This window comes from Ailuropoda melanoleuca, chromosome 13 (genome assembly GCF_002007445.2).
Source record: "Ailuropoda melanoleuca isolate Jingjing chromosome 13, ASM200744v2, whole genome shotgun sequence".
Lineage (NCBI taxonomy): Eukaryota > Metazoa > Chordata > Mammalia > Carnivora > Ursidae > Ailuropoda > Ailuropoda melanoleuca.
In genome coordinates, this window is record NC_048230.1 from 67,085,305 (window position 1) to 67,102,306 (window position 17,002).

At 40.9% G+C, this 17,002-nt stretch overlaps 1 protein-coding gene across 4 annotated transcripts in view; it reads left to right on the forward strand.

Moving 5' to 3' along the window:
• The first annotated feature begins 131 nt into the window (after positions 1–131).
• SAMHD1 (SAM and HD domain containing deoxynucleoside triphosphate triphosphohydrolase 1) overlaps positions 132–17,002 on the forward strand; it is a 50,089-nt gene continuing 33,218 nt past the window's right edge. For 2 of the 4 annotated variants that reach the window (XM_002915170.4, XM_034641487.1), the window contains exons 1-4: positions 132–485; positions 2,279–2,345; positions 6,528–6,600; positions 15,778–15,938. In XM_002915170.4, coding sequence (XP_002915216.1) covers positions 278–485; positions 2,279–2,345; positions 6,528–6,600; positions 15,778–15,938 — 509 coding nt within the window. In that variant the 5' untranslated portion in view covers positions 132–277. The other 2 variants (XM_034641489.1, XM_034641488.1) reach the window with 2 other exon arrangements.

The window sequence follows — 17,002 nt, forward strand, 5'->3', positions numbered from 1 at the left end:
CACGCCCTTGGCTCTGCTTCTGGTTGCTCCCTTTCTGTAAACTCCGGGACCTGTTGAGGACCATTGGGCTGTCAATGCGCCTGCGCACGGGGGCCTGGTGGCTGAAGTGGCTGGGCTGCCTGGCCCCAAGGTCTGAGCTGTCAGTACGCCTGCGCGGGAGGCCAGTAGGCTGGCAGTCCTGAGCGGACTCGTCCTCAGCGACCGGCGGTCAGTGCGCCTGCGCGCGGTCCAAGCGCCGCGGTTCTTGACTGTGCTGTGCCGGTTGCTGGTCGTAGCCATGCAGGGAGCGGACTCGGATCAGCCCTTCAAGCGGCCCCGATGCGATAGCAGCCCCCAAACCCCGCCAAACATCCGTTCCGCGGCGGCGGAGAGGTCCCCAGGCCCCGAACTCCGCCCAAATCACCAGACCTGGGGCCCGGAGCAGGTGTGCTGCTTCCTAAAGCGCAGTGGCTTCAGTGATCCCCGACTGCTGGACCGCTTCCGAGGTAGCAGGGCTAGAGGGCTGAGGGGCCGGGGGACCGCGGCCCGAGGCGGAGACTGCGGGCCTGAGGGCGCCCTGGGGGAGTGAGCTGGGGGCCTCAAAGAGGACCCGAAGCGGGGAAGGGAGATTTGCTCGGGGAGGTACCGAAGGGGGTGGACCTGAGGCGCCGAGCCAGGGTTGACCTGAGGCGGAGAACGGAAACCTGAGGCGGAGAGCCCTCCTGAGCAGGGGCCCTGAAGCGGGGAAGGGAGACCTGCACCGGGAGGCACCCGCAGGGGTGGACCTGAAGCGGGGGGCGCCTTGGGAGGAATGACCTGCGGCTGAGAACGGAAACCTGAGGCGGGGAGGAGAGACCACGCGCGGGGAGGTACAGAGGGGCGCCCAGGAGTGCACCCTGAGATGGAGGAAGGAGAAATGGGGATTCTGGGGTTGGGGACCCGCTGGAAGAAAGCCGACTTTGGGGACTGTGAACTTGGGTGGGGCACCTGGCCTGACGCTGGTGGGTTTCTTCGGGAACTTGCCACCGCAGCTCCAGACAGGCGAGACTCGGTTCCTTTTCGTAGTTAGAAGAACGTGTTCCCCAGACCTGTCATTCAGGCACACCGGGCTCAGGAGACCCCTCCGTGCTACTACTGCAGCTCCTTGAACACTTGCCACCTTAGAGTATGTGCTGCTGCTTTTCAGTTTCTGTTTCCTCCCATCCTCTCTCAAGGTGGGGTTTTCCTAAGGGAGAGGGGACGTTTTGTTAATCCCTGAATCCCCATTGCCTTACCATAGCATCCCAGTAGGGCTCAATATGTTTGTTGACTGTACTTGTAGAACTTGGTAATGTTTATGTTTTACTCTCCAAAATCAGTTTCCCCAGTTAAATCTGAGCACGGATTGTTCAGCTGACCACTGAACTTCCAGCAGTCCACAACTTGGCCACATCACATGGGGAGATGTGTGGGTTGTGAGTTTTAAGCAACTGGCTCCAGTTCAAGCATCCATCCACTTGAAATCTACTCAACTTCCCCTAATGGATATGAAGCTTAACCTCTGTCTTATCCTCTGAAGTGTTCTATAGGAAGGTGGTATCGTTTACAAATTTAGTAAACTTCTGCAGTTATGGGGTGGAGTCCCATTTGTCTAGGGCTGGAGGAACTTTAGCTGTTTAAAGACTTAAAAAAAACCAGCTTGATGGTGTCGCTAATTGTACTTCTCTTTTCTCCTCTCCCCTTTGGTTTTCCTCCACTCTGGATGGAATTTTTCTCTGAATAGCAATAGGTGGGGATGAAGTAGTTTTATATTTTCTTTTTTTTTTTTTTTTAAAGATTTTATTTTTATTTATTTGACAGAGATAGAGACAGCCAGCGAGAGAGGGAACACCAGCAGGGGGAGTGGGAGAGGAAGAAGCAGGCTCATAGCAGAGGAGCCTGATGTGGGGCTCAATCCCATAACGCCGGGATCACGCCCTGAGCCGAAGGCAGACGCTTAACCGCTGTGCCACCCAGGCACCCCAGTTTTATATTTTCTGTCTCCAAAATATGATTGACTATGTTGTTGGCTCTCTGTTTCAGTGGTGTTTGGTTTTTTCTTTTCTTTTGTTTTTTTGTTTTGTTTTGTTTTTTTGAGGGAGAGAGACAGAGACAGAAATAGTAACAGAGAGTGTGAGTAGGGAGGAGAGGGAGAAGCAGGCTCCTTGCTCAATGGGGCTTGATCCCAGGACGAATCCAAATTGAAAGAAATAAAAAAGTATATGCTGTAAATATTGAAACCATTTTATCTTTTATTTCCCCCCTCCCTTTTCTTCCAAAGAAAATAAAATCACAGGTTTAACACTGCTGCATCTTAATGAGTCTGATCTTGAAAGTCTTGGGATAAGGTAAGAATGACAAAATTCACCTTGTAGCCAAACATACTTATGACCTTTTTATTCACCTCTGAGGGACAAAGCCCATGATCACTGATATTAACCATCCTCATTTTAAACCTACAGAGTGTTTTAAAACAGAATCCCCTGCCTGCTGTTTAACATAGTGTTTTTGTTTGCTTGGTTTTACTGTGTAAATCCTGTGTTTAATATTGCTAATGATTCCTATTTAAAAAATTTTGCCGACAAGCCTTCGTGAAGTTTTAGTGATCAACTTTTTACTCTCAAGTTCAGAATAATTGGATTATATGCACCGTAAAATATATAAGAACTGATGGGGAAAATGTTGGCAAGAAAAATCAAGGCTGCAGCCTTATCTTGAACATATTTCTAGGTCTCCCTAAAGCTGTCTCAAGACTGAAATGTATACCTGGTATTAGATTTAAAGACACAATCCAAAGTAGTTTGGCCCTTTTTGGTTGTATGATTTGAGACAAGTAATTTAACTCTTCAGTTTCTACACCTGTCAAGTGGAAAATAATAATGAGACAATGTACATAAAGTGATTAGCATGTTGGCCCTTAATAAATTGTAGGTAAAGATCCCCTATATAAGGCTGGAGGCTGCAGGGTCTAGATTAGTGTGGATCCACTTTAAAGATCACAGATGAGGAGCAAATATTTAAATATTTCTTAAAATGGAGACTTTGTGGGTTGGTTTGTTTTTTAGAGAATTGGCAACAGTGGTGAAATAAGGTTTTTTCCTTCTGGAATTCCATTTAGCTAAATGTTGTTTGTGGTAACAGTAACCAAAGAATCAAAACAAAGGATTATACTGAATTACTTCATGCACTATTGTTTAGTAGTTGATAATAGAAGTAGATTGTGAGAAAAGATCACCTTAGGACGTTTACCTGAATTTTAATAAATGTCCATTGGATCAGAATCTTTAAGAGTCTCATCTTGCCTTTTTCATAATCATATTTCAGCCCCCTCAGTCCCCTCAAAGTCCCCTTTACTACTTATTTCTTAGATATAATAGTTGCTATTTTAAGTGAACTGAATTTGCTCTAATAGAGTCTTGCTTTTTTTTTTTTTTTAATGTATTTTTTTTTATTTTTTTTAAACATTTTATTTATTTATTTGACAGAGATAGAGACAGCCAGTGAGAGAGAGAACACAAGCAGGGGGAGTGGAAGAGGAAGAAACAGGCTCACAGCAGAAGAGCCTGATGTGGGGCTCGATCCCGTAACGCCGGGATCACGCCCTGAGCCGAAGGCAGACGCCCAACCGCTGTGCCACCCAGGCGCCCCTAGAGTCTTGCTTTTAAAGAGAACCATTTATTTTGTGGACCCAAGTACTACTGATTTATTCAACAAATATTTATGGAGGGCCCACTGAGTGTTAGAAATTTTTTCTCGGAACTTGGGAGACGTGAGTGAACAAAATAGAATTTCAATTGAACATTATCTGGCACACCTAGTTACCCACCTTATAACTCTGAGGTGGATTCTGCAGGAATTTTCAGGGCTGTGTTTTCCCATACAGCAGCCAGTAGTTCCATGTTTAAATTAATTAAAATTATGGGGCGCCTGGGTGGCACAGCGGTTAAGCGTCTGCCTTCGGCTCAGGGCGTGATCCCGGCATTCTGGGGATCGAGCCCCACATCAGGCTCCTCTGCTGTGAGCCTGCTTCTTCCTCTCCCACTCCCCCTGCTTGTGTTCCCTCTCTCACTGGCTGTCTCTATCTCTGTCAAATAAATAAATAAAATCTTAAAAAAATTTTATAAATTAATTAAAATTAAAAGTTTCAATTCCTCACCTAGCCATATTTCAAGTGCTCAATAGCCACTTATGGCTGGCTAGTGGCTACCATGTTGGACAGGGCAGATATAGAACATTTCCATTACGGCAAAATTCTGCTGTCTAGAGCTGCCTTTGAAGATCCCAGTAGGATCGGTCAAAGTTGTTAACAGCAGTACAAGTTCAACCAATTTATTAAATCCCCTCCTTTCCTGTGTGTAAGCTCTTGTCCCAGACTCTGCTTTCTAGGGGGACTCCAGTTTAAACAAGTACTTACATTTTCTCAAGTTTATGATCAACTCTTGATTTAAAAGGTTTTTCTAAGAAGTAAGAAACATTGGTACATTAAATGTACATATCAGTTGTAAGAAATTTTCGATTTCAGAAATGATGAAATACAGAAATAAAATCTTACTGTAGTCTAACTATGGCCTGTGATTACTTTAAAGATTTATTTCTTTATTTTTTTTAGAGAGAGAGAGCATATTCGCGTGCATGGTGGGGGGAAGGAGCAGAGGGAGAGGTAGAGAAACAGGATCCCCGCTGAGCATGGAGCCCCACACGGGACTGGATCTCACCAACCTGAGATTATGACTTGAGCTGAGATCATGACCTGAGCTGAAACCAGGAGTTGGAGGCCTAACCGACGGAGACGCTGAGGCCTCCCCCCTGCCCATGACTACTTTAAATTTTTGTTTAAAGTACTATTTATTTTGGGGTGCCTGGGTGGCACAGTTGGTTGGGCCTCCGACTCCTGATTTCAGCTCAGTCGTGATCTAGGGGTCCTGGGATCCAGCCCATGCTGGGCTCCACACTCAGCAGGGAGTCTGCTTGAGGGTTCTCTCCTTCTCCCTCAGACCCTTCCCCCACTCACATTCAGGGGCTCTCTCCCCCTTTTTCTAGAATAAATAAATAAATCTTCAAAAAATATATATATATAATACTGTATTTTTTATAGCCTTTGTTAAAACAAAAAAACCTCTAGGTTTTGGTTGGCTATTTTTATAAACTTTAATCAGTGATTTCTTTGTGAATAGTTTCTTTTTGGGTTTTATTAAATGATGAATATTGAGTATTAGTTCAGGAAATTATTGGGCAGTGAGATTGGTTTAGGTTTGGTATCTTATGCTGTGACTCTTGGCTATATTCAAGTATGCAACAATACTTAATCTGACTCAGTTTTAGATCACCTATAAGTACTTCTCCAAGCTTGGCCTTTCCCTGTGCTTGTTACATCAACCTGATGAGGATGATAGGGGAATAGGAAAACACAAGATATGCTGCTTTATGATTTATCAGCTGTAATAATGCTTCTGTGTATACCAAGAAAATCATTCTTAGATTTTGTAGTCATCATGAGTCTTAGAGTACAATGTTGAGGCCAATTGTAGTGATTCTGACTCTATCTAGCAGCTTGAGCACAAGATTTATTTTCCAGTCTAATTGGCTAGTAGATTAGTAGATTCTGCCCCTTTGCCTGCTGCTTCTGTTAATAATTAGTCAGGTGTCAGGATAACTTGTTTGGACCAATAAGTGTAAATGACCCAGGATGATGAATTACAGGATTTTGAACTGTTTATGTTAAACCCTATTAAATTTATTTATTCAAACCAGAGCATTATGAGGGATTACTGACAAAGGAAGATGGGTACAAGTAAAGGTATAACCTTCATCTATATTTGATTTGTGCATGAGTCATACCTAGTACTCCCATTTTTCCTGTGCTATGGTTAAGAACATTTATGTACTAAAAAAGGTTGAGTGATTTCTTTTTCCCAAGGTCACACAGATTCTGTGTACAGATGTGAACCAGTTCTGATTTCAAAGTCCTTTTTTATTCTCACTGTGCTCTACTTCAGAGTCCTGCCTTGAGCCATGCAATTTCAGGGTTGTGAGAGAAGATGTCGACTTCAGTTAGATTAAAATAAGTTTGAAGTATCAACTGAGCACTCAGTAGAGACATAGAAGATGTTGAAGTCTGAGTTACCAAGGGCAGAAGCCTAAAGGAGAGTTTCTAGGAGGGTGTATGTTTGAATTATTAATTGTTCCTTTTATTTTTTTTTAAAGATTTTATTTATTTATTCGACAGAGATAGAGACAGTCAGTGAGAGAGGGAACACAAGCAGGGGGAGTGGGAGAGGAAGAAGCAGGTTCATAGCGGAGGAGCCTGATGTGGGGCTCGATCCCATAACGCCGGGATCACGCCCTGAGCCGAAGGCAGACGCTTAACCGCTGTGCCACCCAGGCGCCCCTGAATTATTAACTGTTCCTTTTAATCTGACTTCTCATTATATTAATGTAGATAATTTAGAGCTGATTATATACTATTATACACTCTAGGGATTATTATTAAGCAAATAATGATAGATTTACTTATGCTGTTATAATTTTAGTACCTTGGGCGACAGAAAGAAGCTGCATAATTATATCCAACAACTGAGTGAAATTCATGTTGATTCAATGAAGGTAAGAGCAATCAGAGTTTATCATATTTTTTTAATATGAAGTGATATAACTTAGAACGAACACATGTAGAATTCATTTTACTTATATTTTTTAAAAGATTTTATTTATTTGAGGAGAGAGAGAGCACATGCACACACACACAAGCTGGGGGAGGGACAGAGAGAGAGAGAGAGAACCTCAAGCAGACTCCTCACTAAGGGCAGAGCCAGATGCATGGTTCGATACCAGGACCCTGAGATCATGACCTGAGCCAAAATTAAGAGTTGGATGCTCAACTGACTGAGCCACCCAGGTGCCCCTATAGAATTAATTTTATTTATTTATTTATTTATTATTTTTTTTAAAGATTTTATTTATTTATTTGACAGAGAGAGAGACAGCCAGTGAGGGAGGGAACACAAGCAGAGGGAGTGGGAGAGGAAGAAGCAGGCTCCCGGAAGAGCATGGAGCCCGATGTGGGGCACAATCCCAGAACCCTGGGATCACGCCCTGTGCCGAAGGCAGACACTTAACGACTGAGCCACCCAGGTGCCCCTATATAATTAATTTTAAAAAGGAAAAAAAAAATTCATTTTTAAAAAGAATGGAAGGAAGTCTGCTTCTCAGTAATAGGATTGTGGTTGATTTTGATACTTCCAAACAGAATTTTCTTTTTTCTCTTTTTCTTTTTATTATTATTTTTTTTAGAGGGTGAGAGAGAGAGAGAGCACACACATGTACTGGTTGGGGGAGGAGGGGCAGAGGGAGAGAATCTTCAGCAGGCTTCGCACCCAGCTTGGGCCCCTGAGCTGAAATCAAGAGTTGGACTTTTTTTTGGTTTTTTTTTAAAGATTTTATTTATTTTTGACAGAGACAGCCAGTGAGAGAGGGAACACAAGCAGGGGGAGTGGGAAAGGAAGAAGCAGGCTCCCAGCAGAGAAGCCTGATGTGGGGCTTGATCCCAGAACACTGGGATCATGCCCTGAGCCAAAGGCAAATGCTTAACGACTGCGCCACCCAGGCGCCCTGAGAGTTGGACTCTTAACCCATTGAGCTACCAAGGCGCCCCACAAACTGCATTTTCTAAATTAAGCACAGAATATTTACATCAAAAGAAAAACTGAAATATATTAAGCATACAGAAAAGTGTAAGTAGGCTACTACCCAACTTGTTAAATCTTTTTTTTTTTAAGATTTTATTTTTTTTTGAAAGAGAGAGAGTGTGTACAAGCAGGGGAAGGGGGTGCAGAGGGAGAAGCAGACTTTCTGCTGAGCAGTGAGTCCAATGTAGGACTTGGTCCCAGGACCCTGGGATCATGACCTGAGCTGAAGGCAGATGCTTAGCCAACTAAGCCACCCTGGCGCCCTTAAACTTTTCGTTTTACATTACACTTTTGAGAATCAGCCACATCGACACACGTAGTTCCACTTTCCCCTCAGTCACAGAATAACTTTTGAAGTTGTACTGAATTTTCATGTCAATTCCGGTAAACTTTTGTGTCAAATATTAGTCCAAAGGATAGATATATTCCTAAAGTTTAATTTATCAATAGTTATTTATTTCTCATCTCCTAGCTCCTTCTAGACCTTAAAGGCTCTGTTTTTCAGACTCAGTGTCCCAAGAATCATTTTAACAAGTGGTCAACTGCCTAGCTTCCATCCCAGAAATTCTGATTGTGGGAATTTACAGTAAGCCCAGTAATGTGCATTTTCCACAAACTCTTTGCGGTGATTCTAATATCATAATTAAAGAAATGTTTCTTGGGGTGCTGGGCTGGCTCAGTCAGTAAAGCATGCCACTCTTGTCCTCGGGATTGTGACTTCAAGCCCCATGTTGGATGTAGAGACTACTTTTAAAAGAATAATAAATGAATTAAAAAAAACTTGAAATGTGTCTTGATTGGTTGGTAACAGAAATTGTACCTTATTGTTTACCCTTTTGACATCTATAGATTAAGAATACTTAGTTTCAGGGGCGCCTGGGTGGCACAGCGGTTAAGCGTGTGCCTTCGGCTCAGGGCGTGATCCCGACGTTATGGGATCGAGCCCCACGTCAGGCTCCTCCTCTATGAGCCTGCTTCTCCCTCTCCCACTCCCCCTGCTTGTGTTCTCTCTCTCGCTGGCTGTCTCTATCTCTGTCAAATAAATAAAAAAATAAATAAATAAATAAAAATAAATAAATAAATAAATAAATAAATAAAAAAGAATACTTAGTTTCAGACCTGGATGAAGGTGCAGGGTATTTCATTCCCCTTTTCCACCCTTTTGGATGATCATCATTTATATTTTTCATCAGTGGTGTTTTATGTATTTTTACAGCATTCAAGTTATCTAAGATCCCTATGAGAATACATATTTCAATTTTACTTTTCCTCGTTAGCCTGCTTATTGTCCATTGAAAATCATGTTTGAAAAAAATTTTTCTTTAAGGTTTTATTTTTTTAATTAATTAATTATGTATTTTTTAAAGATTTTATTTTAGGCAATCTCTACACCCAAGGTGGGGCTCGAACTTACAACCCCAAGATCAAGAGTCATGTGCTTGGGGTGGGTGAGTGGCTCAGTCGACTAAGTGTCCGACTCTTGATTTTGGCTCAGGTCATTCTCAGGGTCCTGAGATTGAGCTTTACTGCTAGGCGTGGAGCCCACTTAAGGTTCCCTCTCTCCCTCTGGTGTCCCCGCCCACTTGCATGTGCGTGCACACGCGCACATGCTCACTCTCTTTCTCTCAAAAAAAAAAAAAAAGATGCATGCTCTGAACCAGCCAGGTGCATCCCTTATTTATTTATTTATTTTTAAAGATTTTATTTATTTATTAGAGAGAGACTGCACGTGGCTAGAGGGAGAGGGAAAGAGAATCTGAAGCCGACTGCACTGAGCACAGAGCCCAACAAAGGCTCGATCCCATGACAATGAGATCATTACCTGTCCCAAACTGACTGAGCAACCCAGGTGCCCCCTGCCTTTTTTTTTTTTTTAAGATTTTATTTTTAAGTAATCTCTACACTCAAAATGGGGCTTGAACTCACAACCCCGAATCAAGAGCCGCATGCTCCATGGACTGAGCCAGCCAGATGCCCCATGTTTGAAAATATTTAATGAACGTGTTTAGTTCAGTCCTATAATAATTTTATAGGCCAAGTAGTGGTTTTTACAGCAAGTATTTTGTTTGAAGAATAATCAAATCCTAGCCCTTTCTGAAAAAGTTTCCTCATATTAAAATGCTTCATTCTTTTCATGAAAAATTAAATGGAGTGATCACTTATCGAAGATAATATTTAACAATTTTGTCCTGTAGTTGGAAAAAAGTTGCTATCCTGTAATCTATTTTGTCTTTCATGAGAAGGGCAGCATAGGGTGTCCTCTTCAGAAAGGGCATAAATAAGTTTTCTTAAGTAGGTGAGATCATCTCAGATGATCTCTGTGACCCCATTTCACAGTTACAATTTACAACAAAATATTTTTGAGGTTACATTCAAGACAGCAGTTCCATTTGCTCACTTCTATTCTGTTTTTCATCAGAAACAGGAAACTGTCTAACCACATTTATAAATTATAAGTTACAGTTATTGAGAACAGATTTTAAATTTACTAAGTACTTTAGTCAGTGAGTCATTGTATAGCAGTGAAATTGATAGCTTATATGATTTTAGCTTCAGCAGCAATGCAGCTGAACAAATAATTGATTCCTACTCTAATTTGGTATCTACCTTTTATTCTTCTTCTTTTTTTTTTTTAGAACAGCTTTAGTGAGATATAGATATAATTCACATAGCTCACGATTCAATCACTTAAAGTCTACAAGTTGAGGCTCCTGCCTGGCTCAGTCGGTAGAGTGTACAAGTCTCGATCTTGGGGTCATGAGTTCAAGCTGCACGTTGGGCATGAGATTACTTTAAAAAAAAAAAAGGTTCTTTATGTATTCTGGATACAAGTCCCTTATCAGATATATGATATGCAAATATTTTCTCCCATTCCCTGGATCATCTTTACTTTCTTGGTGCTATTCTTTAAAGCACAAAAGCTTTTCATTTTGATATAGTCCAGTTTATTTTTTTATAAGTTTTTATTTATTCATTTGACAGAGAGAGAGAGAGAACAAGCGAAGGCAGCAGCAAGCAGAGAGGGAGAAGCTGAGCAGGGAGCCCAACATGGGGCTCTATCTGAGGACCCTGAGATCACGACCTGAACCGAAGGTTGATGCTTAACCGACTGAGCCACCCAGGCGCCCCTAGTTTTTTTCTTTTTGTTTCTCATGCTTTTGTTATCATGTCTAAGAAATCATTGCCTAACCCAAGGTCACAACCTTTTATTCTTGGTTCGGTTTTCTTCATGCTAAATTTAGTTGGCCTCTGAAGCTGGGAATTATGTAACAGCGAGGAGGAGTTATAGTGTTCCACCTAACAGGTGCTAATTTGTGAAATGAATCTTAAATGAGTGAAACGCCTACTTTATGTACTTTCCCTTAATATGTGTTAAATTATAGAATCACCAGCTCTGTATCTTTCTCTGATGGCCCCCTCTCTCTTTTCTCCTGTGTAGAACTGACCACTCCTTTTGTTTCTTTTTCCCCGTTCTCCTTCGCCACCATCTGTACATATCTTCCCCAGAGGATAGGAATGGTGCCTTACTCATCTCATCCTCAGTATTTGGCATATATGGAGACACTTCATAGACAATAGGATTGTTTCTTGGCTAGTAACACAATAGAGCATCATATAATCTTTGAAAGTGACAAGTGTAAGGAGTAGTTTATGTTAAATAATACTGGGAGAATAAAAATAACAGATTATAAACACTGATCAAAACACTTTAATATATTCATACTAGTTAAGAGTTGGGAAAAGAATATGAAATAATATAACTTGAATTACCAACAAGTTGTTGCCCAACATTAGGGGAATGGTTTAAAAATGTTAGTTCATCATGGGTCACCTTGATGGCTCAGTCATTTAAGCATCCAACTCTCGATTTTGGCTCAGGTCATTATCTAGGGGTCGTGAAATCGAACCTCCTGTCAGGCTCCACACTAAATGTGGAGTCTGGTTGAGATTCTCCCTGTCCTGCTGCCTCTGCCCCTCCCACACGTGCTCACATGTTTGCACAGGCATGCACACACACACTTTCTCTCAAAATAAATTTAAAAATCTTTTTTAAAAAGTTCATTAATGAAATGGAGCCGTTACAAGGATAATTATTGGGGTGTCTGGCTCAGTCTGTCAGTCTGTAGATCATGCAACTTTTTTTTTTTTTTTTTTTTTTTTTTTTTAGCATGTAATTCTTGATCTCAGGTCGTGAGTTCAAGCCCCATTGGGCATAGAGCTTTCTTTAAAAAAAAAAAAAAAAGCATAGGGACGCCTAGGTGGCTCAGTCAGTTAAGCCTCTGGCTCTTGATTTCAGCTCAGGTCATGATCTCCAGTCACGAAATCAAGCCCCCTGTTGGGCTTACACTCAGCGTGGGAGTCGCTTGAGGTTCTCGCTTTCCTCTGCCCCTCCCCCCACTCTCGTGTGCACAATCACATGCTCTGTCTCTAAAATAAATAAATCTTTTTCTAAAAAAAGGATAATTATTAAGATCTGTAAAATGATTAAGTGCTCACGATACATTTTGACATGAAACATATATGTTAAAAATGGTTTTCAGTGAGTTCTTTATTTTTTTATTTTTATTTTTTTTTTAAGATTTTATTTATCCATTTGAGAGAGACAGAGAGAGTGCATGGGGGAAGGGGTAGAGGGAAAGGGAGAGAGAGAGAATCTTAAGCAGGTTCCACACCCAGAGTGGAACCCTATATGGAGCTTGATCCCACAACCCTGAGATCATGACCTGCCAAAACCAAGAGCTGGTCGCTTAACTGACTGAGCCACCCAGGTGCCCCTCTTTATTATTTCTTTTATAAAGTGGCTTAAATTTACTTCGTTTTAACCAGTTATTACACCTGAAATCTTTACAGTAAAGACTTAGACCCTTAGGGGCGCCTGGGTGGCGCAGTCGTTAAGCGTCTGCCTTTGGCTCAGGGCATGATCCCAGCGTTTTGGGATCAAGCCCCACATCAGGCTTCTCCTCTAGGAGCCTGCGTCTTCCTCTCCCACTCCCCCTGCTTGTGTTCCCTCTCTCGCTGGCTGTCTCTCTCTGTCAAAATAAATAAATAAAATCTTAAAAAAAAAAAAAAAAGACTTAGACCCTTAAATGGATTAAAAGTAGATTGTAGAGGGGTGCCTGGGTGGCACAGCGGTTAAGCGTCTGCCTTCGGGTCAGGGCGTGATCCCGGAGTTATGGGATAGAGCCCCACATCAGGCTCCTCCACTATGAGCCTGCTTCTTCCTATCCTGCTCCCCCTGCTTGTGTTCCCTCTGTCGCTGGCTGTCTCTGTCTCTGTCAAATAAATAAAAAATAAAATCTTTAAAAAAAAAAAAAGTAGATTGTAGAATTTTTTTTATGATTTGTGATAACAAAATAGATTCTAGGAGCACTTGCATGGCTCAGTCAGTTAAGCGTCTGACTTTGGCTCAGGGCACGATCTCAGGATCTTAGGATTGAGCCCCACATCCTGTTCCAGGCTCAGCAGGGAGTCTGCTTGTCCCTTTCCCTCTGCCCCGCTTCCCACTCATGTTCTTTCTTTCTCAAATAAATAATAGAAAATATTTTTAAAAATAGATTCTGTTTGAGGTTACATTAATCTTATATAAGGGGAAACAAATAAGCCAATATATGATTTTCTTTTCATTTTACTTAATTTTTTAAAAGATTTTATTTTTAAGTAATCTCTACACCCAATGTGGGGCTCAAACTCACAACCCGATCAAGAGTTGCATGCTCCACTGACTGAGCCAGCGAAGGCTCCTGATTGTCATATATTTAAAGATTTGGGGGGGGGTACCTGGGTGGCACAGTCGGTTGAGGATCCTACTCTTGGTTTTGACTCAGGTCATGATCTCAGGGTGGTGAGATCGAGGCCCGAGTTGGGCTCCACGCTCAGCGTGGAGTCTGCTTAGGACTTTCTCTCCCTCTCCCTCTGCCTCTCCCCTCCCCTCAAATAAATCCATAAATCTTTAAAGATTTTGGAACTTTTCTTGTCTGATAAGGACATCCAAAAGGTTGAATTAACAACATTCACGGTGTCTTCTATTCCAGAGATACTTTGACATCATTCTTGGTATATTATTAGAGGTGACTAAACTTGATATAGTTTATTATGGTGATGAAATGGCTTTATAAGAGCAGGGTGAAAAAAATTAATACCAATTATCAACCATAAATCTAATCTTTGTTAATATACATACACATTTTTTAACATAGTTGTAAATTCTAGTCATTACTTGACTCAGGCTGTCCGTATGCAACTTGAATTGAGCTATTTTTAAAGGAAATAATTTTCTTATCACCAGCATCTTCAGATGTTGGACCAGATGACCCCTTTAAGCTTCTTTACAGCATTGAGCTTCTCTAATTCATATTTTATATATTTCTGTGTATGGGCATGGTACACTTTAACTATAATAGCATCTTTTTTTTTTTTTTAAGACTTTATTTATTTATTTGAAAGAGAGACCATGAGTGAGAGAGGGAACACAGCAGGGGGAGTGTGAGAGGAAGAAGCAGGTTCCTAGTGGAGGAGCCTGATGGGGGCTCGATCCCAGAATGCCGGGATCACGCCCTGAGCCGAAGGCAGACTCTTAACAACTGCGCCACCCAGGCACCCCTAACTATAATAGCATCTTAACATATGAATCTTTGCAATGACAGATGAACAGTAGTCATTTATTTATGTATGTGTTTATTTATTTTTAAAGACTTTATTTATTTGAGAGCAAGAGTAGGTGAAAGAGAAAGAGCACAAGCAGAGGAAGGAGCAGAGGGAGAAGCAGACTCCCTGCTAAGCAGGGAGCCAGATGCGGGGCTCGTTCCTGGGACTTTGGGACCATGACCCGAGCTGAAGGCAGACATTCAACCCACTGAGCCACCCAGGCACCCCAACAGTAGTCATTTAAAACATTTTTGAGGGGCACGTGGGTGGCTCAAGTCGGTTAAGCGTCTGACTTTGGCTCAGGTCATGATCTCCAGGTCCCGGGATGGAGCCCCACATCGGGCTCCCTGCTCAGCAGGAAACCTGCTTCTCTCTCTCTCTCTCTCAAATCTTAAAAAAATAAAACAATTGAGTTCTATGCGTCAGGCACTGTGCTGTGTGATGAATTCTGAGAATATGGCAGTAAATGATACGGACAAGGCTCTTCACCTCCCAGAATTCCATACATTTTTAAGAAACTTCATGGAAAAATTTGAAGCAGTTTGAAAATCATGAATTAGATCATTTATAAATTCCTTTTTTATTTTATATCTTTCTCTTTAAAAGGCAGTTATGGATAGTTAAGAAAAAAGTATCTTTATTTTTTAAGATTTTACTTATTTATCTTAGAGAGAGAGAGAGGGAGTGTGCATGCACTGTAGGGAGGGGCAAAGGGAGAGAGAGAATCTTAAGCAGACTCTGCACGAAGCACAAAGCCTGACACAGAGCTCCATCTCACTACCCTAAGATCATGACCTGAGCTGAAACCAAGAGTCAGTCACTTACCCAACTGAGCCACCCAAGTGCACCAAGAAGTATCTTTATGTGAAGAAATATAGAGAGACATTAAATCTTCACCCATATTTAACCCTGTTTAAACTTAACAAATAATTGTAAAATGTATTTTTATTAAGTATAAGTATTTCTGAATAATATTAAGTAGTATAGAATTTTATTTTCCTGCCTCAAAGTTCTTATCTATATGATAGGAATCTTCCTTTCTTCTTCACTCCCTCCCTCTCTCCCTAATGGGTAGTATATAGATACATTTAGGGGAAAAAAATATACACATTGCCTGTAGTAATATGACTTTTATGATCTGAACGAGTGTGTTAAATAAGTATGTTTAACTTGAATACAGACAGGCTAATCAAATCATAATAAAAAGATTGAAATACTTATCTTTCTATTATTAGAATCCATTAAGAAGAAGTAAAATATACCCAGATCCAATATACTTGATCTGTCTGGTAGTAAGGTAATGCTATCAATATCTTATTATTTCCTGTAGTCATGTTCTTACTTGAGAACAATTGAATAGCTTTGTGCGCTATAGATAGGAATGGCTGCACAAAAATTTTAGATGAAGTCACATATTGTTACTGATATTAACTGAAACATAATTTTCTAGGTAATTAATGATCCTATCCATGGCCACATTGAACTCCACCCACTCCTCATCCGAATCATCGACACACCTCAGTTTCAGCGGCTTCGATATATCAAACAGCTGGGAGGCAGTTACTACATTTTTCCAGGTGCTTCGCACAATCGATTTGAGCACAGTCTAGGGTAAGAAGGCAGTTTGTGGGGAATTTACAGTTATTAAGTACCTTCCTTATCTCATGAAATGACTGTCTCATCTTATCTTTTAGAGAATAAATAGTTTTACAAAATGGTAATAATATCCATATTTTGTTGATGAGAAAATTGAGGCTTTGATTTACCTTGCTGTATTTTATTTTATGTGTTCCTATAAGCCAATTCAGATCTTTACTGGAAAGATAATCGAAGGGTCTATTGACAGGTCACTTGGATGACCTATTTGTGTTGAAATATTTAAAACCTAGCAGGGTTGGTTACTGATGTAACTAACTTTGTAAGTTTGATTATTTAATTTTCCTGTTTGGTCTTGTACAGAATTGCCTCGGAAAGCAGGTGATTTTCTTCACCTATCAGGAAATTTGTAGATCAGAAAAATATTCACAAGCTTGGAGAAGTGGCACCTCTGTGATGTACAACTAAGTTGAGAATTTGGTCTGCTTTTCCATTATAAAATCTGGAGCCAGGAGAACATGGGCTGGGCTGGGAAGAACCGGACAGTTTTCTAGGTTTTGTGAAGTACTCACAATGTTTTACTTTGTTTTGTTTGTTTGTTTTGAAGCGTTGTTTTTTTGTGGGTTTTTTTTTTTTTGAAGTGTTTTGAATAGCAAGAACACAAACGTCTACTCAAATATGCATTCATTCGTCAACACATATTTATTGAAATCTTACTAGGCCCTACCAGACCAACAAGGTAGCAATTGTCTCTAACTTTGTGGAGTTCAGAGTTAAAGGGGAAAAGAAAGATATTGTGTTCTCAGGAATTACTTCCAGGGAGAAGTGCTAAAAGTGCATTTAACATTTATACTTTATCTTCAGGCACTTTATCTTCGATCTATGTTGTAAACATTGCAAAGCCAGAAGTCCTGCTTCTTTGGAAAAAAAAAAAAAGATTTGTGCTTAAATACACAGAATATAAAATTTACCATCTAAACCATTTTTAAGTGTACAGTTCAGTAGTTTTAAATATATCCATATTATTGTGCAAACTCCAGAACCTTTTCATCTTGCAAAACTGAAACTCTAGATCCATT